Consider the following 23,828-nt stretch of genomic DNA (forward strand, 5'->3'; position numbering starts at 1 on the left):
GCAAAGGAGGCAGAGGAGGTTTTAATGTTCTGCCCGCCCGGGTCAGGCAGCTGCGAGCCCACGGCGCCCACTGCGCTTATGCAACGGCGTCACGGCGGGGCGGCCCCGCCGAGGCGTGAGCGGCCCCCGCCGCCGGCCGGGGTGCCCCGACCCGCACGGGGGGCGGCCCGCGGCACTCGCCGGGCAGGGCCTGCCCGGGCGGGCCGGCTCCCCTGGGGACGCTGCGCCGACATCTTAGCGCCGGCGGGACAAAGCGCGGCAGCGGCGGCGCTGTGTGCCGGCAGGGAGCAGCTCAGCCGCCGCCCCGGAGCCGCGGATGTCGCCAGCCGTGACTGACAGCCCCGCCGGGGAGATTTCGAGCGAGCGCAGCCCCGGCCCGGCGCCCCCCGGGCACAGGAGCGGCGGGGGCGCGGGGGCTGGGGAGGAGAGAGCGCCACCGCCGCCGCGCAGCTGTGGCTGTGCGCTGACCCCTGCGTGGCGGGCGGACAGACCCGGAGAACTCAAGGGAGCGCGGCGGCGGGGCCGCCTGTTCAAGCCGCGGCGGGGCGGAGGGGCCCGTGCGGGCGCGGGCCGCGAGCTCCCGGCGGGTCCTGCTCATTGTTCGCCGCACCAGCCCTGGCAAACAGGAAGCCGCCCCGGCATGGGGCACCCCCCCCGCCCCCGGCGGGTGACTGGCACCCCGGGCGGCCAGTGCGAGCGGCGGCGGCGGCGCGGCGCGGCCAATGAGCGCGCGCGCGCGCGGGCGTAGGCGGGAGTTCCGGGCTGGCAGGCGGGCGGGCGGGCGGCGGTGTCGGCCGGGCCCCCTCTCCCGCGGCAAGCCCCACCTTTCGGCTTTCCCGCACCGTCAATCAAAATAGGAAAAAAAAACCGGAGTAGGCTCGGGCCGCCGCCGCCGCTTCAGCCCGCCGTGAGCACAATAAGCATGTCCCCGGCGGCAGCCGCCTAGCCCCAGCCAGCAGGGCCTGTGTGCGAGCCAGCCAGCCTGCCTGCCTGCCTGCCTCCCGCCCAGCCAGCCAGCCAGCCGGCCGCTCGCACTCACACCATGACCGGTACGTACGCACCGACCGAGCCGCCCCGGGGGCTCCCCGCTCCTGCTCCGGCCCTGCGCGTTCCCGCTCCGGCCCCGGAGCGTCCGTGTGCGAGCGAGGCGAGACCGGCACTGAGAGCAGCAGCAGGAGGAGCAGGGGGAGGAGGGAGAAGAGGGGCAGGGGCAGCAGCACGGGGAGGAGGAGGAGGAGGAGGAGGAGGGCTCCGTGCGGGAGGGCGGGGGGAGCGCTGGGGTTAGGGGGGGGGAGAGGGAGGGAGGAAGGGAGGGAGGGAGGGAGAGGGAGGGAGGGGGGTGATCGCTCCCGTCAGTGACTCTCCCCTCCCCCTCCCCGCTGTGCCCGCAGCTCCCGAGAAGCCCGTGAAACAAGAGGAAATGGCTGCCTTAGACGTGGACAGCAGCAGCCACAGCGAGTATCTCCAGCACGGCAACGGCGCCGCCTCGGCCTCCGCCGGGGCGGCCGCCCCCCAGGTGAGCGCAGGCCCGGCCGGGCCCCTTCCCCCCCTCCCCCGGGTGACACGTTGTGAGCGGGTGCGGAGCCGGTGCCGCCGCCGCCGCTTCCTGTGTGCGCGTCTGCGAGGAGCCCGGTCGCTGTCCCGCACTAACCGCCACCCCCCTTCTCTCCCTGAACCCGCCCATTGTGGGTAGGACGCGCAGCCGTCACCGCTCGCTCTGCTGGCGGCCACCTGCAGCAAGATCGGCCCGCCGTCGCCGGAGGAGGATGAGGCCGCCGCCGCCGCCGCTGCCTCTCACTCTGCCGGAGCGGTGAGTGCCCGCCCCGCCGCTCTCGCACGGCCTGCCGGGGGGAGAGACTGCACAGCCAGCCCGCCCGCCCGGGGGGAGGGACGGGACACACGGCACTGCCCGCCCGGGGGGAGGGACGATAGCAGGGCCGACCTGCCAGGAGAGGGGTCCCCGGGCTCCCCTGCCTCTCCAGGAGGAGCCGGGCTCCCGGGAGGAGGAGGGAGCCAAGCTCCCCCCTCCCCCGCCATTAGGAGCGGCGCCTTCATTTACTTTCAAAAACGGGGGGAGGCGGGAAGCCTCTCTTCCCCGACCCTGGCACCGGAACGGCTCGCTCGGCACCCGGCGAGGCTGGGAGGCATCTCACCTCCACCTGAGCGCGCCCCCAGTATCCTCTCTCGGCTGTCAGCCGGGAACCGCGCAGCCAGGCAGGAACACAAAATGAAGGCTGGCTGTAGGGAAGGATGTAGTGAAGTAAAATGGCTGTTTAGAAGCGAACGCGGTGGTGGAAAGCAGCTTCCTGTATCGACGTCGTTTTTTCTAGGGAGAGTTATCGTGCGGCTCCTCGTATTGCAAACCGAATTTCTGTCCTTATCTCTCATGCGCTGTCGGCTCTAAAAGGAACCCTGATGACCTTGGGACCTTGCGTGATGAGAGGAATCTTGCAGAAATGTATTCCTGCTGAAGCTAATCTAACAATCCGCATAACAAAAACCTAATGGAAAACTCACGTTTCTTAATTGGTCTAGCTAAACTCTTTTGTTGACATACGCTCATCAAATTCAAAGCTGTTGTGCATTTCTAAATAACTGATACCTGAAAATATCGGTATATTAAAAGAGAGTTCCAAAATATCTTGTAAAATTCCAAGCTGAAGTAGCTTTTTGGCCTTGGAAAATCAGACGTATTACCTCTAATTTTGTTTTTTCTTTACAAAAACATCTTTAAAATTAGCAAAAACCCCTTTTTTTCTTTTCTTTTAAAACAAATTTTGTTTTTTAAACTTGCCATACAACAGCCTGGTATGTTTTTGGATTCTGCGAATAGGAAGAAAAACTCAAGGCATTATACTAGTGGATGAAGTGTCTGTGGCAAGCTTTTGACAAATGTGGAAGTATTAGTGATATTGTGAAGTTTCTAAGTGCTTGAGTGCTAAACTTTACAGTTCTTTTCATCTGTGCATTTCAGGTTACTTTACATAAACGGAAGCTTAAGTAAAATAGCTGTCTGAGGTCATACAGCAGGTTGTAGACTAATGACAGAGCTTGAAAACATTAAGATTCTGACTCCCTTTCAAGCAACTTTTCTGCCAAACTTGTTTATTTGCTGGACAATATGTTTTTAAAAATCTTTCATTTGTTGTTAAGTGCCTGGTACCTCTAAGACTTGTTTCATAATACTGGATGCATACAGCACTGAAAGCGTGAACGTACATATTGAAAATGAACGATGTTTAATCGATTGCATGCTTTCCTATGTTCACCTTAAGGTTGTTCTCCTTGTAAATCTGAAATTGTGCGTCTTGAGGATGGGTTGATCACTTAGGATGAGCAGTGCTAGGTCTGACAGGATACTAGAATGGTAGTAGAGGACAAATGGTTCCTGATAGTTCAAAATGGGCAGTGCAGTTTTGAAATGGTATTTTTTCTTTATTCCTGTTAAATTAATCTGTTGTTGTGTTTACGTATAAGAGGCTTTTCAGGGCAAGGCAGACTCAATTCAAGAGAAGCCAAAATCTTAGTTAAAACTAAATCTGAATATAAGCTCACTCACTACTTTTCATACATGCAGATAGGCTCCTCCCACATATCTTCTGTGAGTTAGGTTATAGCATTTTGGTAATTTTTACACTCCTACAACGTAACTCTTGAATGATTCAGAATATTTTGGGTGGAAACTAAATATAAACTGGAGGAGATACCTACAGTAGCTGAACTAGACACTGGAGTTAATTAAGATGACCTTAATAAAGAGAGGGGAGGGACTAAAGGCCCTGAAATACATTCTTTGTGAAAAAGAGAAGGCCAGAAGGGATCTAGTACAATAATTTTTTTTTTCTGGTCCCCTGAGTTAATCTTATCTGAGGATGGAAAAAGGTGGAAGGAGCTAAAAAGACCTTAATTGTAGGTACCTTATAATGAAAATGAAATCTATATGCATAGATAGTGACATGAGTCTTCCTGCAGTTTTTGATGCTCCTCCCTTTCCCAGGAGTATCAGTGAATCAGTTTGATATCTGTGTATTGGTGATGGTGCCTAATGTAGCGATGGGGAGGCAGCCCTTTCCTATTATGTTCTATACCTGGACTGCAGTTCTGGCTGCTGAACATCTGGTAAAATTCTCAATCCATAGAAATAGATAGTAAAAGTTAAACCAAGTATTTTGTCTTAGAAGTGTTTGAAGAGCCTGCATGTGTAGGGATAGCGGTACTGTGGTTTGGGGGTTGTTTTGTTACTGTTTTACTGATGCTTGCTTGGTAGGAACTGGCAGGGCTGGAGCCCATATGCTGGGCTAGCACTCTGCTTTCCTGGCTGAAATGGAATGCTGCAGCTGCTCCCTGAGAGACCAGCAGTATGATTTAAAAGCAACAGCAAAACTCCCATAGGAATGCAGGGAATATTGCGTGTCTGGGATTTGGGGAAGAGCTAGAACAAATGTGAACTTGTTTGTTGTGATCTAGTTGTCCCTGCTTTAAACCCAGGGGTTGGAACGGATGACCTTCAGAAGTCCTTTCCAACTGAAATTGTCCTGTGATTCTATACTGGTATCTGAGTCCAGGCCTACTGTTCGAGTGGACTTCGCTGTTGTGCCATTGACAGGATTAGTGGGGAAATAAAAAGACTAATGAAAATGGCAACTGCTTGTAATGGAAAGCACATGAAGATAATTGACAGAATTAAACTCAACCCTCTTCTCCTTTCCATCCTGTCAATGACCTGGCAGGCTGTCTCTAGTCCACAAGGTTTTCAGCTCGGCCCAGGATTCTGGTTAGAACTGTATTTGCTTTTGGATGAGAGGCCTTAGCAGGCATTATTTTCTATCTTGTCTCTGTGCGTTGATGAAGATTGAAGTCTTTCAGCTTTGATGCCATGATTTATTTTGCCTGTGATCAACCAGCACCAGTGTTTTGTGTGCTGCCTGCTGTTTTTTGATTTTAATGTACATGGCCTTGAATTTGTGGCTTGTTTACCTGAGAATCTTTTCCCCAGTTGCCATACTGCTGCATCCGTGGTTTGTTCAAATGCTTACCATAGAAACTTTGCCTGAATATTGCTGCCTGCTGGTATGTGTGAAAGCCTTGCTGGGATGGTGTGCATTACTGCCTGACCTAGAATGACAGCTCATGTTTTGGCCTCTCTGGATGTCTTTCCTTCTCTTGGGAATTAAAGTCTGAGAAGTTTTGAGTTTTGCTTTTTCACTATCGTTTGCTAATAATTATACTTTTAACTGTCACATTTAGGTTTTTCTTTTTTTCTTTTAGTTATAAATACTCTAATTTCATTCCAGTTTAAACATCTGTGAAAATTTTAGCATTAGGTGAAAAGGAGAAGCAAAGTAGAAGGTGGCAGAGCTGTGTGTAGGGGTGAAAACGAAAGAGCAAACAGATTTAGGTCAAACAAAGCTTTGATGGTCATCTGTATGGTTGGCATGATGAGATAATTGTTTAAGAAGCTACAAAGCTGAGATGATAACCAACTGTTTGTGTTCTCTTACTACGTTGTAATGTAAAGCTAAAAATTCGAACAATCATGCTTCCAAGGACATTCTTACGGTTGTGTGGCACTAGCGCAGGTGAGGATACAGCGCAAGACTGATGGGAGGTTGCGTGGGAGGTCTGGAAGGCGGGTGAGGTGGGAAAAACGGCAGGCTGGCTGATAAGTGGGTTCTGTCAGCAGCCAGAGAATGGGAGCTGTCAGAGATGACTGCCCCAGTTGTATGTAGTTGCATCTAGTGTGGTACCAGGTACATTGATTCTCTAGTCTTAAAAAAAAAAAAAAAAAGGCTGAGGGGAATGATTTATATGATTTATTTGTGTTGTTGCTTACCAACATGATGTGGCAAACATTTGGACAGCTTAATAATTAGCAATGTGGGGAAGATAATATCGTTTTTCTGGTGTAGACAAAGCATTTCTTTGTATTTTTAAAAAGAAAGGTTACAGTGTTTTAAGACTGCTTTGGCATAACTTGAGCTTTAGAATTGAATATCAGAACTTAATGAAAATCTGGAATTCCAGTTTGTTTATACCCCAGAACATTACTGTAACCATCTAAGATGCACCTAGCTCAGCCGCAGTTTAGGGGGAAATACTAATAGTGATAATAGAATTGAGAAATCGGAGGCATTTTAAGTTTCATGTTTTCCACTAGGCAAAAATATGCATGAATGCCATGTGTCAGAGTTAACCATACCACTTGGTTCTCTGGCCTGTATGATTATTTTCAGGAAGTTCAAAATTACTCTGACATCCATTTTCTCCTTTGTGGGTGATAAGATAGCTTCCTGATGCAGTGTTTCTGGACGTGAACACATGCACCAGAATGTGTTCAGCCACTATAGAAAAGTCTGCCTGAAACTGTCTTGCTTCTCTTTGTTTTATACTTTTGCAGAACAAAGAAGTTTGAGGTAGAATGTAGTGACTAACTATATTTCCCTTGCTGCTGTCCAGAAGCCTGCCTTTTAAAATACTCTTTGAATTTTGCATTTCAATTATCTCTTTCTAGTACTGGATTAGAACCAAGTGTAGAAGTTCTTCTAGAAGAAGTTGCTTTAAGGATGTTCTTTAAAAAAATTATATTTTATTTCTCTTTATAGTTTTGGAGAAAGTAAGAAAATGTGTTTTAAAGCATTTCCACATTTAAAGGCAGCATAAATGGAAAAGTTCTCTCTGTAATTTTAAACATTAGTAAGAAGTCCAAGATTTCACAGAACAGTTGAGGCTGGTAAAGATGTCTGGAGAATGTCTGGTCTTCCCCCCACTTGCTCGAAGCAGGTCAGTTAGAGGGGGTTGCTCAGGACTCTGTCCAGCTAGTTTTGAATATCTCCAAGGATGGAGACTCTACTCTGGGTAGTCTGTTCCAGTGTTTGATCACCCTTTTGGTAACAAAAAAAAAAGTTTTTTCCTACATTATGGAAGAGTCAAAAGCCTGACTGAAGTAGTGATAAATAGTGATAAATAATATTCCTTGCATAACCTTATCTGTTGAGCCAGTCTTCTGATCATAGCCCATGGTGAGGTTAGTTACTTCAGCATTATTTCCATTTTCTAAGTCTAGGCTGGCTACTTCTGATCACTACCTTCTTCCCTGCCACTCCCCCCAAATTTATTTGAAGGCTAATTTTTTCAAGGTTATTTTCAAGGTTATTTGCTCCATTGCCTTCTCAAAGATCAAGTTCAGGCTGCCTGATCTCAGGTCCTCCTGTCTTGTTCCTCTTGATGATTTGAATGAGCCTTCAGAACCTGAGTTGAAAGCACGAGGAAAACAAACGATTTCACACAATGCTAAATTCTAGTTATGTTGAGATTTATACACATATATAGATTAATAATTAATAAACAAAGTTACCTACAGTCTGGTTAAAAATGTCTCCTTGTTGCCATGTCTCATTCCTTAGTACTGCGGCTTTCTTGTTTCTACTAACGTCAGGAATATTGTATTGTCTTAATTTAGACAGGTTCTGAACTTCTGCTGACTGATAACAAGCTATTGGACTACAGTTGTCCAGAGTCAAGAAAAAAGATGAAGATGTTCTTTAAATGAGACACAGATGTATTTCACCAGATTAGTGTTTCTTTTAAAATAACGTTTTAAGCAGTCCCAGATAATACTTTTCCCCTGAAACATTCTTTATTTCTCTAAACATTTGGTTTGGGCAAATGTATATCTCTGAATTGAGTGGCTTCGTTGGCAGAGGGCTGAAACATGCAACAGAATTAATTTGCCTTAACAAGCTACTTTGTGTCAACTGAACCGCCGTGACGGATGTTTAACATGTTTTTAACCTATGGCAAATACAAGATAGAATGTATTAGCTCACACTTTAATGAAAGAGTTGAAGCAAGTGCATTTTATCTTGTATTTGTAATGACCTAAGAATGCACAGATAGTTTACTGTAGCTTGGTAAACACATGGTATTAAACTCATGCATTAGAACCCTAACTCTTTCATAAAACAGCAATTTGGATGAGGCAGTGTCCAATCTTCTTCTTTTGGTATGTGATTTTTAAATGTTTAGGAGCTTGTGACTCATTATCTGTTCACCTCTGCTCATTTTTGTTGATGCTTTTGCTCCAGGACTAAATGGGGCAAAAGTGACTTTCCAAAAAGTGCAGTAAAAAGCAGTCCACAATAGACCAGCAGAGATAAGCGTTCGGTAGTTCTTTGGCAATAAAATACTGATGCGTAAAGGCACGTGCCCAGTTGGTCACATTTGACATGTTGAAATGCAGGTGTCTGCAACCTGCCAGGTTCTCACAGGGATGCTTCTTCCGGTTCCAGTTTTATTTTGGTGAAGAATGTTTTATTTTTTATTACCCAAGTCCTATCATTCTATATGCTTTAGATCACTTTTAAAAGATACTTTGTCTTCTGTATGTCTTTATCTCCTTCCACATTTGACTTAATGTTGCTTTAATTTTCTCCAAACACATTGAACAAGACAATTATTAAATTTTTATTTATCATGACCCCTGATTCTTCAGGGATGAGATTTTTGGCTTAGAGACATCTCTTTATTTTACCCACTAGAAATTACAGAAGACCTGTTAAAGGATCAAAAGACAGGCTGAACAGCGGTTGTTGCTTCCACTCTTTGTTGGTACTTGACCTTTCTCCAGGTGGACGTATCATTTGATTTTAATTCTTCCCATGTCTTGTGTCAGCTACTCTCTTCGCTCTGTTCCTGTCTCTTTCTCTTGTTTCCTGATGCTGCTTCCAGTGAATTCCCCATTGCTTCCTGTTCTCTCCTCCTTGGCTGGCTAGTGCTGAACTTTCCTCAGATCTTTGTCCCTTCCTCTTGAAACCGAGCCTTTGGTTTGCAACCGTCCAGCCTTCTCTTAAAGGAACAGCTTCCAAATAGCTTCTACCTAAGTATCAGTTGATAAGGAAAAGAACTGTTGCTTTATCTCTGCCCTCTTAAGTATTTTTCACGGATGGCTGAGAGACAACAAACAAAACCGGGGCTATTTCAACTGCACTGTAAAGATCAGTAAACTAGTAGGCTGCAGATGCTGCTGCTCATATATCAATTGCAGAACTTTTGAGTTACTATGAAAATGCTTAATTGCCTGAGGACACACAGAAAGGTTACTGCTCATTAGTTAGTAGGAAGGAAGTCCCAGAAATGTCCTACTAGCTTATCAGACTTTGAGAAAAGGTATAAGAGTCAATCTTGTTATGACAGGTTGATGACCATTTGAGGTCAGAGATCATCCTTAAATACTCTTTACCATGCAGGGTTTTTTCATGCTTTAATGCTAGTAATTTCGATAGCTGCCAGATAGCTTCTTGAAAGCCTCACCCTCTTTTTGCCCCGCCCTCCTCATGATTCGTCTGGTGGTGTCTGATATAGCCAGCTGTAAGAACAACATGTGAATAACAGGCATTTAGTGCTGTGTGTAGCAATGGCTTCATATCCTCATGCATGGCTGTCCTGAACTTCTCCACGGACTGACAAGTACATCTACTAGAAAAGTGGCTCTATTGTGCTCCTACAGAGCAGGATTTGAGGGAAGATTTCACTAGATCGTAAAGAGGTGAGATGTGTGCCTAATGCAAATGGGAATCAACATGTTTTGGCAATACAATAACATAGGTCATATCATGAAGGAGACAGGTTCCCTTTGAACTATTTCTGTGGAGGATGTCCATATGTATTACCTAAGAGTACACATAGACGTGCTATTGCATACTAGATCAGACCAGTTTTAGCCTAAGCATGCAACATTTGCTTGTACATAGTTTTATGCCAGTGAGAAATTATATCACACATGTAAAGGTTTCCATTACTTTTTTCTCTTTTGTTCTAACAGCTACTATCAGCACATTATATTATAAATTTGTTTTATAATTACACACTTAAAACATACAACAATAATATTTTTGCTTTTGATGTTTTCTGACTTATGTTTTACCTTGTTACTTTTATGGGTATTTTGTTACTTTATAAAACCTTCAGATAATAAGTATTTATATGCGTGTGAATTGAGTAGTTATGAACCTTCTTCAGCATTTCAGCAACTGGTAACTATATGTAAACAATATTAGACACAAGTGTATAAAGCCCATGTGATAGCAGAGGAAAATGGATTTTTTTGGTCACCTTCTAGCTAAGATATGTGATGTGAAATATTCCTTTTTTTTTCAGATATCATAAGTTACGAGCTTGAAAGACTAAGGGATTTAAATATGTTCTGTAAATTACAGGTTAATTAAAATAAGAGGAAAATAAAATAATAAAATGGATTTACAATTACTCCTTTTTCTCTTTCTCTTCCATGAAGCATTAAGGCCATAAAATTAGTTTTGTTCTGGTGATGCTGAATCTATTTACTAATAAACTACATGAAAGGTTATGAATCACATTTATGAATCAGAGTTTCTTGAGTTGGAAGGTACCCACAAGGATCGTTGAGTCCAGCTCTTAAGTGAATGGCCCAAATCTTTGAGGGCTAAAGAGGGCCAGCATTTTTTTTTTTTTCACAGCTATTATTTGTGCAGTTCTTGAGAGGCATTTAGAACCAAGATATGTGTTTCCTTGTTGGAAATAAAGCTTGACAAGCAAAGTAAAACTATTTTTTAATAAGCACTCAGAATATAGAATATTTTTCTGTACATGTAAACATTTTAGTGTTGTGGGCTGGAACAGGATAAGACAGTGAAACAAGCAAAGTCCCTTCCAGTGCTACAGACTAAATTCACTTGGCTGCTGCAGGATTCATTCAGGCTGGCTAAATCTCAGTACTATGTTAGGAAAGAGTTAGATGAGTGCTATATTTTGCATATCCAGGTTTTATTTTAAAGGAAGTCAGAATGAGGCATCAGAAAGAAACTGCGTTATGCTCTGGTAATTTCCCTACAAGAAGTGATCACAGTGTCAGTGCAGAAGAACAAACTAGAACTTTTCTTTCTGTGTCCTCTGGACTCTGACAAAGGGACTAAATTTGTTTCACAGAGCTGAATTGGTTGTAAGACAAGTTGGTTGCTTGTTGCTAAATATTAAGTTATTCTGTTGGTTTACTGTAGTGTGGTAAAACAGGTAAAGAGAAACTTGGTATTCTTTACATTGATTATTATTTACAATATCAAGCTGGTTGACTATGCAAATCTGTGGTAAGCATTGCAGAATGTTAAATCTAATTCTTAATACCCTATTCTGAAAAAGCTTGCTTTGGTAAGGAAAGGTAAGTGCTATTTACCTTTTCTTTACTGAATAAAATCCAGTGGCATACTAGGTTCTTTAACCATGTGGAGGGTCTGCTCTGAAACACTGGTCTTTTCTACTGTTCCAATTTAATTAAGAGAGATATCCATCCCTCACCCCAAAATGATGCGTATGACTAATTCAACCATGATGTCAGTGTAAAAGTCCTTAGTCTAGAATCCTCCTTCCCTGGTGAAACAGTAACTTCTATAAGCTTACAGATACTAGGACTTTGTGTTAGTGTAACTTAACTGAGGCTGTCCAGTCTTTCCAGCTGTGTGACTAAGTCAGCTCTTAACATTCTCTGTGCTGCTGAGAGTCACAACATGCACACCTATATCATGTATAACACCGAGTCAAAAGGCAGTGGAGCTCCAGGAGATTCAGGCAGCGCTGGCTTCACGGCGAGTCCTCCACTTCTGTGCGATAGGTGCCAGGCTGGGTAAAGAGTGTAGCTGAGTCCCAGGGTAAGTTGGTGATGAGAGCTCCAGCAGCCCCTGCCAGCTCCCTTCTTCCCAGAGCCAGGGGTTTAGATTACCCAGCAGCCCTACCCCCTCCCCAGAATAACCCTGCTGCTGATCACCTGACATAGCCATGACATAGGAGCTGTGTTTGACATGTTTGCGAGCAACATGCAGCTCACAACCCGCAGGTTGGTTACCCTGAGTTACGTTTTAGCTCACTTACAAAATTTGCATTTCATAGTTTTAATTCAGTTGCTGATGTTCATACGGGCTGTACTGCATGTTTTCCAGTAGTGTATCAATATCTAGTGTTGAATTGCATGATTGGTCTTACATGTAGTCTGTACATCACTTGTTTTAATTTGATCTTTTCTTTTTTCATTTTATTCAGACAGGGGATTTGGCTTCTGTGCAATTAACCGGAACTCCAAACAGATGGGAGGTCTTGTCTGCAGCTCCTACCACTATAAAGGACGAAGCTGGTAATATAGTACAGATTCCAGGTGCTGCCACAGTAACTTCAAGTGGGCAGTATGTCCTTCCTATTCAGAGTTTGCAAAATCAACAAATCTTTTCTGTTGCACCAGGATCAGATTCGTCGAATGGCACAGTGTCTAACGTACAGTACCAAGTAATACCCCAGATCCAGACAGCGGATGGTCAGCAAGTTCAACTTGGCTTTACAGCCTCTTCTGACAATAGCAGTATCAATCAAGAAAGTGGTCAAATTCAGATCATTCCTGGCTCTAATCAAACCATCATTGCCTCTGGAACGTCTTCAGCTAATATTCAGAATATCTTATCTAGTCAGTCTGGTCAAGTCCAGGTTCAGGGAGTTGCAATTGGTGGTTCATCTTACCCTGGCCAAGCACAGGTAGTTGCTAACGTCCCTCTTGGACTGCCAGGAAATATTACTTTTGTACCCATCAATAGTGTTGATCTAGATTCTCTGGGACTTGGCAGTGGTTCTCAAACCATGACAGCAGGCATTAATGCAGATGGGCACTTGATAAATACTGGACAGGCCATGGATAACTCAGATACTTCTGAAAGGACTGGTGAGCAAGTGTCTCCTGAAATTACAGAAACCGCGACCGATAATGACTTATTTGTGCCAACGTCATCTTCATCACAATTGCCCGTTACCATAGACAGTTCAAGTATATTGGAACAAAATGCAAATGACTTGACCACAACCAGTGCTCAAGTTCATAGTTCTGATCTTCAGGGAAATTACATCCAAACATCAGTCTCTGATGACACACAGGCTCAGAATATTCAGGTCTCCACAGCACAGCCAATTGTTCAACACATACAGCTACAAGAGTCTCAGCAGCCAACCAGTCAAGCCCAGATTGTACAAGGTATTGCGCAACAGACAATCCACGGTGTACAAGCAAGTCAAAGTATTTCTCAACAGGCTCTTCAAAATCTTCAACTGCAGCTGAATCCTGGAACTTTTTTAATTCAGGCACAAACAGTGACCCCTTCTGGGCAGATAACCTGGCAGACGTTTCAAGTGCAAGGAGTTCAGAACTTGCAGAACTTGCAAATTCAGAATGCACCTGGTCAACAAATAACTCTGACCCCTGTGCAGACTCTCACTCTTGGCCAAGTTGCAGCAGGTGGGGCGTTGACGTCAACTCCAGTTAGTCTAAGCACTGCTCAGTTGCCAAATCTACAGACAGTTACAGTAAACTCTATAGATTCTGCTGGTATTCAGCTGCATCAAGGAGAAAATGCTGGCAGTCCTGCAGGTATTTATTTTACTCTTTTTGCAGAAAATTCTTTTATGTTACTGCATGTCATCAGTTTAAATGGTGATTATCGGAACGTGATTGTTTTGCTGTGGAAACCTACAAAATACGGTGGGTTAGGCATAGTGATGATAGGTTTTATTTGAAACTACTGTTCCATTAGAATGGTAGAACATAGTCCTACTTCAGTTCTTTTAGTATAAGCTCCTGTAACTCCCAACTGGTTTTGTTACTTAACAGCACTTCAGTGTTTATTGGTGATTACAAGACTTACCATGCAGAAGCTCTGCATACTAAATTGAAATCTGGGGGAAATCTGGCTATCAACTATGACTCTTCTAAGGCAACTGTATCGTAAACATACCCATTCTTCCTAGTCCTGAATAGATGAAGTTTCTGTGGAAAATCCAAACATATCTGTTGATGCAATTTTTTTTCCCCCGAAAATTTTTCAGACCCCCTATGGTGCTGTTATTCATCTGCTCTTTTGTTCAATTCATTTCCTGCTGATTCAGTATCAGTGTAACTATCTTGTAGGAAGCTCATGTAAGCAGAAGTGAAACAAGTGTGTAAATATCAAAATGGAGTCTGTGCTTAAGAACATGTGTGAATTTCCAGTACTACTTACTTTGCTATGTTTCAGAATGTACAGTCATGAGGGATAAATTTCACAGCATGTTTTATCTCCATAAGCAGAGAAGAAATACTGTTTTCTTAAAATAGATGTGTCTTAATGTGAGAAAAAATAAAAATGCTTGTTTATCTTGGTAAATTTCATACAGTGCATTCCACATTTCAGGCATTTTCTGTTTCCAGTGGCCACAGAAAGTCTTGGTTTGTCTCCATCATACTTTGTTACCTATGAGGACATGGGGTATAGACATCAATAACAAAAAGCATGTATTGTGCATGTTAATACAGATAAACTCAGATGTCAGAATCTAAATCTTGCAAAAAGGACCTGTGGCTAATACCAAATACAATGAGGTTGAGAACTTATTTATTTCTGAGATTTATATTTGGTATGTAGCTGATGTTATTGCTTGTGAAGAAATGTAGCAGAAACTTGAGAAGAAAGATAGAAAGGGAAAGGAGAAAGGAAGCAAAAAAAGACACATGGAAAAAGAAGTTGAGCCTGCTCTGTGCCATGTGTATCACTTTGTTGATGGTTCTTGAGAGTATTTCAATGGTGTTCATAATAAAATGCAAGGGAGTTCCACCAAGGATTCTTTAACTGTATTTTCCTATGAGGAATTTCACATGGGAAGGCAAGAGACTAAAAGGGATATATGAAATGTGATTAAATAGGCAGAAGTACTAGATGAATAGCAGAAACTATTGCCTGAAGTGAATAGCTATAAACACCTGATTATATTAAAGATAAGGTGGAGATTTATAGTGACATTTTTCCTACTTGTCTAGGAGTAGTAAATGGACTGGAAGGTATTAAAACTACCATCCCCTAAATTTGGGGGGAATGTAATTGGTCCGTCTTTACGTCAGAAGAAACTCACTTTTTCAAAGTAACGATCAGTGTGACACTGCTTCTAACTAACAGAATGAGACTGAATTATTTGGCATGACCTTCAGTGTCTTTTCTGTATGCACCTGGTGTTTTGTCTATATCAAAGTTGTCTGAGAGAATCTTTTTCAGTGTTGTTCTTCCCATTCTTATTTATAACCCCTCATAATATGGTATGGCACCCTTTCTTTTGGTTGAAGAATAAATATGCAGTTAGAAGCAGATAGTGAAATTATAATTTTTTTTCTTTAGTCAAAAATATATTCTTCTGCAAATAAGGAAAGTGGTTTAATTTTAAACTGAAAGAGGAAGGTATGTGGAAGGGACAATGGAATGAGAGAAGTTAAAGTGTGTGAAGTTACTTGATTACCTTTTTTCTGCAAATTACCAGCAAACTTTGAAGCAAGATAGAAGAGTTTTCCTGTATTTTTTCCCCTCCAAGCCCAATAATGCACTTCTTTTCAAAACAAATACAGTCAGGCTGTAATTTCTGTTTTCATTTAGGAAATTTTTCTACCTGAGGGAGAAATAAAAAGAATATATTCCTAGTCTTGGGTCAGAGATGGTTGGTGACTACCTGAGGTCCAGATAATGTATTTTGCTCTATTATCAGTGTAGCTGTGAAAGTTTTAGATTTTGGTTTTTACAGCCCATTGTGTGAGAGGTGTTTTTCCAAGGCTCACTTCCCATGTAAGTAGCAGAGGACATCTTTTCTGACTCATGAATGTGTGAGAGATAAAAAATTTCTATACGTAGGTCCAACATTTTGTTTGCATAATGGAAAGCCATCAGAACCCTAATACAAAGGCAATAGCTCTGTCCAGTAAATGTACAGTTTTCTTTGAAAAATATCCAGTAATTATTTTTCTACCAAAATGTCCACTTTACTCCACTTTACTAGGCATACATATGCAGAGACTACCATTGCACTGAATTTCTCCTGAAAATTCTTGGCTGAGACTTTTTTTAATCTTAGAATGTTTATTAGATCTTATATTCCCCATTGTGCTTATTGTTGTCTTGTGGTGGCAAAGGGAAGGGTATTGGTTAGTCATAGCTGAAACCCTCTTCGACATTGCTTTTCAAACAAAAGCTGTATCAAGTAGTATCTACATGTTAAACACTGGCAAAAAGATACCTTTGTCACGTGTTTAGGCTTCAGTCTTTTGGACTTGAGAGGAAATTAAACCTGAGAAAGCTCTCTAGTAGTCTACTCCTTTTGTTGGCAGTTTGTAATAAAATACTGTGTCGTGTGTAACAAAAAGAGCCATTACATGCACGGTTCACATTACTCTTTAGTGACTTACTTGTTCAAGGATGGGTTTTTTTTTTTGTTAATTAACATGTTTGTATTGATTTTATCTTCAAATGTTTAATATAAAGTAGTGTTTCTTTTTGAGAAATATTTGGTGCTGAAGTGTGCTAACTTGGTTTTTATGTTTCTGATCCTGGAAGTTTTGTCGATTTGGAGGAACGTGTAAGTTACTGGATTCCCCCCCCCCCTTTCTTCCCCTGCCATTGTCCAGACAGAGGAAACTTACCGTGTCAAATAAAATTTAATCATAATAGCATCTTAGCTAATTTATTAATGTACTGAATAACAGTTTTGGATTGGTTATTTCCTGGAATAAAAAAGGCAGTTTTACCAACTCTTATATAGGTTACTTAATGTTTTGTAGGACGCTGGATACATTTTTTTATATATACTTCTTTTGACTATTCCAGTATCATCTGAAGAAATTAGAAATTATCTGAAAGAAAGTAGCTTTTGTTCAAGAATGAACTTTGCTACTTATCACATGCTCACCTGGAAGATTCATTTATTTAAATAGGAAAAACCCTCTACAAACAGTTTTCCAGATTGGTCTACAACTGGAATCAAGTCAAAGGGACTCCTTTCAAGAGTTGACTCAAAGTGTCACTGCAAAACTGGTGTCTTCATTTCTACATCTTTCTTCCCAGTTCCTCCTCTACAGGAGTGTCCGCAGCTCCTTGTCGGACTCCTCTGCCCACTACCATTGAACTTGCAGTCAGGGCTGTTGGTCAGCTTACACCAGTTGATAGTGAGTGGGAGTGGTTGGCTGTGGTGGCAGCTTCATTCCATTCCTGCCAGATGTCTTATGCTGGAGTAGTTTAGCTACTCTAAATTTGGCCAAAAAATTGCCTGACAATTTTCAAGGTAAATAGTTGCCCAGGTGACAATTTATCTTTCCTCTGCTGGTATCTTGTGAGGCATTGGTCTAAAATCTGTGTCATAAAACAGTCTAAACTCCCAAACAAGCAAAATTGAAGCAACCATCCCTGCAAGTAAAACTGTGAATGCTCCATTTTTAATGTTTTAATGCTTCTGATGAGAGAACTGTTCTTTATGTAGTGTTCTGTACTTTCTTCTGGCATTTAGAACTTTTTAAAAAGTTTGACTGGTTTTCAGTATTACACAACTTAGTTTTTTCTCTTCCTTTTTAAGTTCCAGTTTTTAACTTTGTTAATTTCAGTTATGTAGATTTTTCTTCTAAGGCATTCTTGATACTAAGCTTTTGAGACAAGGACATGTTATTATGAAACTGAATCTGATTTTAAAAACTCTTGTGAAATGCATGAAGTAAACTGAAACAATGATGTTGAGTAAATATTTTCATCTCACAACATCTGTTTAGGGCTATCCAGTTTTCATTTGAGGCACTTTGTTTGCATGTTGTAGAATCAAAACAGTTAAAAACAATTCCCCCACTATTTTATTTTTTATATGAAAATTAAAATTGGAAACTGATGAATTTAAGTTAGGGCAGGAATTAGAGCTATTTATGTACCAATCTTGTGTAAATAGTTTGCTTACAACATGCTTAAATTATGTTCCTTATTTTATCATCATTTTCCAAGGAAATTAATAAATTGTGGAAGAATTAGATGATCATGCTGTATGTGTTTCACAATCTTGCTTATAACAGCACATAGTAAATTATCTCACTTCAAGTATAAAAAAGTTAGCAGAAATATGGTTAGTCTGGTTAATTTTTCAATGCAATATCTATTGCTGTGAAGTAGAATTACATTTTTTTTTTCAAATTCTGGAACAGATTGAATTGTTACATCCTTCTTGTTCTGTGCTCCGTGTGCTTTTCTGCTTTATGTTCCAAAACAGCTCTGTCTTCATTAATTTTCTTATAGCCCTTGGTGGTGAGGTGAAACTTTGTTGCATATATGTTACTCCTAAGTAAATATCTGTCATGAATGATGAGTGTCTGGGGGGGCAACTTAGATTCTCAAGGTTAAGGACGTTAACCTGAGTTATCTTAGTCTCAAATATCCTTACAAAAGAATATATTAAGTGATTATTTCTTTTTCAAATACCCTTTTTCAAGTACTCCTGAAGCAAAAAGAAAACTCTCATACACCTGTGGGGGTGTACAGCAAGTATCTATAGAGTGAAAGAGGGAAGGGATTTTATTTCCAATACTGCTTCAACTTAAAAAGGGCTGGAAACTCATCTTCTGTCGTTTTGCAGTCTCAGCACTTTAGGTCCATTGTTTCAGGTTCTATGCAGTTTTCTTGCCTTTGGAACTTCCTGGAATGGTCACATACTTTGGTTCAGATCAGAAAAAAAGATTGTCAGTGCATCTGGCTCTTAAAAAGTATCTGAAGTTTTTTCCAAGGGCAGTGGCAGTCTTTCCATAATGCCAGGAATGCTCACCAGGATCCTAGTTGTGATTGCCCTCTTGAAGATAAGGCTGGGTTGTACGTGGGTTGTCTTTTACTGCTTCGAGAAGGCACAGTTTTTTGTCAAAAGGTAGTAATTTGTAAGGACAAAAGGAGATAAAAACAAATGTTGTCAGTGACATGTCCTTGTAATTTATCATATAGCAATGATAGTTCTCAGTCTACATCTAAACTTTATGCCAGTCTTTAATTCATGTATTCCACGTGTGTTTTGTAGTTTGTTTAATCAAAATGTTTTCCTGTATCCTAATAAGTCACTTGCTGTGCAGAACTCTCAAGTATATTATATCAACAACGGTGTCATCATTGATTAAAAAAAAATTTACTTTTTAGTGTAATTGTTCACATAATCCCATTTTGAGTGGCATTAATTCTTTCCTTCCTTCTTTGAGTCTTTGTTTACTCTCTTTCAGTATTATCACAGTACTAGCTTTTTCCTAACCCACTGGAGCATTCACATGGTCAAAGGCTTACAGCATTAAAACCACAGAGAGCTCTTCAGCTTTCTCTTATAAGTGTTGAATGAAAATTATCCTAATCTGTTGATTTATTAAGTGTTTACTTCAGTAGCTGTTTTTAACATCTTCCTGACTTAATGTCAGTGGGAAGCTTTTCATTCTCATCTAGTGATAGAACCATTGTTTGACTTTCACCTAAATACAGAACAGAAGCACTTGCTGAACAGCTCTGTCTTCCTGAATTACTGCTGACAATTCTGTTGTCTGGCCGTAGTAGCAGTGTGATATTCTTCTGTGTTCAAATAATTGATCCTGCTGCTCTGTCCTCTTGCTTTCCTTACATATTTATGGAGTTCATGGCTTCTATGTCAAGCATGATTGACTTCTTCCCCCTTTTTAGTTATCCCTGTTATATTTTCAACTGTGAGAAAACCAGAAAAAGTAAGGGCATGCTACAGCAGGCATTACTGTCTATAAGAATCCAAAATCTTGAGGATCTGTGGACAGCACATCTCAAGGGAGTATAATTACTGTAGGGGAAGTAACTGTTCTTTGATGCACAGGCTAAAGCACTTTCGTGATTCAAATTCTTAAATAATTGGCTTACAGTAATGTGTAGGATCACTTTGTGGCATTTCTTGCAAGGAAAAAAAATCTCTAGCTCTATATTTAATCATTTTGCTGGTACTGCTTGAATATTCAGCACTGTGAAGTCCTGCTCCTAGACTTGTACACAACAGTTGTTTTTCCTCAGAAAACTGAAATCTGATTTAGAACTATTGCATCTAGATGACAGTCTTGTCTTCTGAGTTGAGGTTCACCAGTATTTCAAGATGACCATCTGTAGTGTATCTTATGTTGCCTTGTAATTTATTGTGTAATAAAAATGCGTAAATTCACACTTAAATTTTGGGGGGCAAATCAGTAAAAATCATTATCCCATCTGAAAGACTTGCACAGCTGGTCAACTAGTAGAGAAAGTTTAATTTAGATAGTTTAATTTAGAAAGGTTAGTTTAGATGGGAATGAACAAGGATAGTGTCTAAGAAATTTGACCATCTTTATTAAAGCTTCTTCACATCTAGAGATTAAGGCAAGATGAGTCAAGGTACTGAGGGAATGTGGGTTGCACTGTAGAGAAAACAAAACAAAATTAACAAGAGAAGACAGAAAGGAAATGGGAATTCACATTTGTTTTCTTGGGAGAGATAGGACGAGAAGCCTCTATTTGGAAAAATAAATTAATAGACATGTCTGATTCCAAGATGTTGAAATGGCAGAGAGTGAGTTTGTGATGCTGTGAGGAAATTGGTGTGAAGGTATGTGCAGTGCTGCTGCAAATCTGTTTTCAGTTGAAAGACCATATTTCTTCTTTTCCAGTCAGGAACTTGTAAAGCTTAACTGAATAAAAAGGCTACCTTTGGAACAAAATTGTACACCAGCATTCCAATTTCCATCTCTTAGAGAAAAGCAAAACCTAAACCAAATCCAGCAGGCTAAATAGGAAGAAGAATTTGAACAGAATATGTGGGTTTCAGAATCTGTTGGCAGTTTAAAACAGTATCTTTGTCTAAATTTCACCTTCACACTTATCTAATACTAAGTCTTGAACTTAATTAAGAAGTAATGACATATAGAAATTTGAAGGCTTGGAAATAAAATAGTAAAGAAAATGTAACCTTCATTTAGTCTATGTCTAATTGTTAGGAGACAAAAAGTTGCCTCAAATTTACTGGTGTTTGCATCAGCTTATCATGACTTTAGGGATTATGTAAATACTTTTAGTTCCCTTTTTTTGCAGATTTTGTGTAAAACGTGTCAGTTGAGGCTGAATTAGAACAGAACACATCTAGAAGAACACCAAGAGAGAAATGCAGTCTTTGATATCTATGTGAATTTGCATAATCTCAGATTCCAATGGAGAAGATTTAATCTTTTACTCTTTTCCATGGTTTGCCATTTCAACACCTTCATGAGTGGCATGCCCTCCTCCCTCCAAAAAATAGTCATAGAATTTTACTTTATCTATTGCAATAATGGAAAACCTACTTGGAGGGCAACAGACGCATTGGTTCCAAGTACCTCATTTAAGGCAATTCAGGCACATTCACTATGAATTTTGATACAATGCACTCTCTTCTATACTGTAACCTGGAGAGGCTAGATAAACACTTTGTACTTCTTTTAATTGTTTTTTATTTAAAGTATAATCTACCTAGTTAAGTATTAAGAAGTCCTGTCTGTAAATTGGCAGTTTACGTTGTACTTCTCTGTGTGCCTGGAGTAGAAGATAGTCCTCCTGAGGATTAACTAAAGCAACAGCTAGACTTTCTGTCTTACCAAGATAACCAGGAAACACAGCACAAAATTACAAACACAGTATTACTTTGCCTTCATTTCAGTTTTGCATTTTTTAAAATAATACTATTAACTATTGTATGCCTATGTAAATTGTTATCTTCCCCAGTATCCTCAACTGTTGGGAGCGCTTTGTCTGTCCCTCTTTTTTTGGTCTAAATAAATGTCTTAATTATGCCTCTACCGTTATAAAACTATTATGAGTCTTTGTGCTGCTACAATAATGGTGGTGATTGGGAGGGACTGGGAATAGAGAGATACTGATGAAAAATGGAAAGGAACTTGGGATGAAAGTTTGTGAAGTGAAACAAATACTGTATAGAAGTAGGTATAAAGTCATGGATACTGGCATGCAGTAATAGACTTTCTGAGCATGCTTCTATTTTTAGGTGTATCTCTGTTACTGGAGCATGACTTTGGGAGGTCAGTATAATAGGAGAAATCATATGTTATATGGAATGTTTGACTTCAGTAGTGGAGCTGGGTCTTGGGAGCACAGATCCATACCTTAGTTTGATCCATTCATCTTTGCTAGGACATACCTCTTTTGAAGTATATATATGCAGTGTTGAGTGGACTCAGATACTGACTTTGCAACCACACTCTATGCCAGTGTCTAATGTTAGAGAGATCATGCTGAAATTACTACTTAATACAGTGTGTTATTTTATTAACAGTACTTTAATTCTTATTTTAAATAAAAACAATTTATATGATGTATGCTTTGTGTAACCTTTGATTGGTAAAAGAATTTTGAGAATGGTATGTAATGTACCCAGTCTGAAATAACTGCTTGGAGATTTGCATTGGGCTGTGCTGGCAGCCTTGCCCCTTTGCTGTATTTAAATTCCTATTATGTGCCCTTCTGCGTAAGAGTGAATCAGGCTTTTGCTTTTTTCTAAATTTGCTCTAAGTGAATGTATTAGTGTACTTGATAGTATCCAATTTGAAAGATAGTTCTATAAACTTTTTGATGGATAGTGTTTCAGTGTTTGCTTATGTAAAATTAATTCTATATATACAAATTGTTATAGATAATAAAATGATTTCATAGGTGAGTCTCAGAAAATTACTTAATTTGGTAGGAAAGTAAGTTTGGTGGTTCATGCAGAAGACCAGAAGTCACCGTAAGTTTTCTAGGTCTTCAGGTGAAAGATTTGTTATGATACTGTCTGAAATTGTGAACTTGTTATTGTAACAGTGAAGCATAGCGTGCAGGTGACTTTGAGCAAGCTTACCACAGCAGTGCCACATGTGTAAAAGAGCCAGCAAAAGTGTGTGCTAGTTCCTGGATTCCCACAGCTCAGAGCATGTCATATTCATGCAAACTTAGTTTCTAGCATTGACTTTTGCAGCCAAATATTCTAGGTAAATATTGCAGATAAACATTCTAGACTTCCCTGTTTCTGATGTGAAATTCTCTTCCCAGTGCAGTGGTTTCCTAGAGAGTTCCTGTAACTGTAATTACATCAGTGCGTACAGCACAGTCCTGCAAATGTTATACTTGTGCAAAAGACAGGCAAACTGGTTTTGGGAGCAACTGGGCTGAGACTTTATTAGCATCAAGCATATTTTTATGTTGCTATATCCTTTGTCTCTAAACAGATAAATGCTGGAGATGATTTTGAAGGTAGACCATGTAACTATTACTCCTTATGTATTTTATCATTGATTTCTTTCTTAATCTCTACTGGGACAGGAGGCTCCTTATTGTATGACCCAGCTAATTTTTTCTTATATTTTATCATGCAATCTGTGCAGTGTGACCTTCGTTGCACAGATGAGGGCTGATGCATTGACTCCCAGAAAGAACTTAGGAGTGGCCACAATGCTCAGTTAAAGTTTCAGTGCTTAAGGATAAAAATCTACATGATAATTGGTTTTTTTCCCTAGGGAAAGCAGTCTTTTGAACATGTCCGGAAAGATACCCAGCCTTTAATTTGAAACTTCAACAAAATGAAAAAGAAAAAGCAACCTACAAAAATTCTAGTGGTTTGCTTACTAGTTTGTCCTAATGGCTAATCATTTTCGTAGAAAAAATGCAAAGTAAGTTACTCTGCTGAACCGAGCAAGGGGCTGGGGTACAGCTTTCTAAAATGATATATATATATAAACTGTCTTTTTTTTTGGAACCCAGACTTTAAGCTCATTGGGAATACGAAATAGTGTTTGAGAGGAAAAGTGTTCCTATTAAAATGTAAATTTGTTAAAATAGTTGTTGTGGTGCTGTAATTAGTTCTTGGATTAGATTGAATGAATGCTCTGTAGGGAGAGGGTACACATACTTGCAAATGTCCATCCTGTGAGGAATAATTAGGAGCTTTATTGCATCCATGAAAAT

General features: G+C 40.9%; 1 protein-coding gene across 2 annotated transcripts in view; it reads left to right on the forward strand.

The window, feature by feature from the left end:
• The first annotated feature begins 766 nt into the window (after nt 1–766).
• SP3 (Sp3 transcription factor) overlaps nt 767–23,828 on the forward strand; it is a 34,587-nt gene continuing 11,525 nt past the window's right edge. Inside the window, exons 1-5 of one of the 2 annotated variants that reach the window (XM_027878484.1) lie at nt 767–1,049; nt 1,392–1,516; nt 1,694–1,810; nt 12,067–12,157; nt 12,263–13,432. In XM_027878484.1, coding sequence (XP_027734285.1) covers nt 1,043–1,049; nt 1,392–1,516; nt 1,694–1,810; nt 12,067–12,157; nt 12,263–13,432 — 1,510 coding nt within the window. In that variant the 5' untranslated portion in view covers nt 767–1,042. Of the gene's footprint in view, nt 1,050–1,391; nt 1,517–1,693; nt 1,811–12,066; nt 13,433–23,828 lie in introns of both variants that reach the window. The other variant, XM_027878483.1, reaches the window with a different exon arrangement.

This window comes from Empidonax traillii, unplaced genomic scaffold, assembly GCF_003031625.1.
Source record: "Empidonax traillii isolate 1590-97213 ecotype Southwest subspecies unplaced genomic scaffold, ASM303162v1 scaffold42:size1813164, whole genome shotgun sequence".
NCBI lineage: Eukaryota > Metazoa > Chordata > Aves > Passeriformes > Tyrannidae > Empidonax > Empidonax traillii.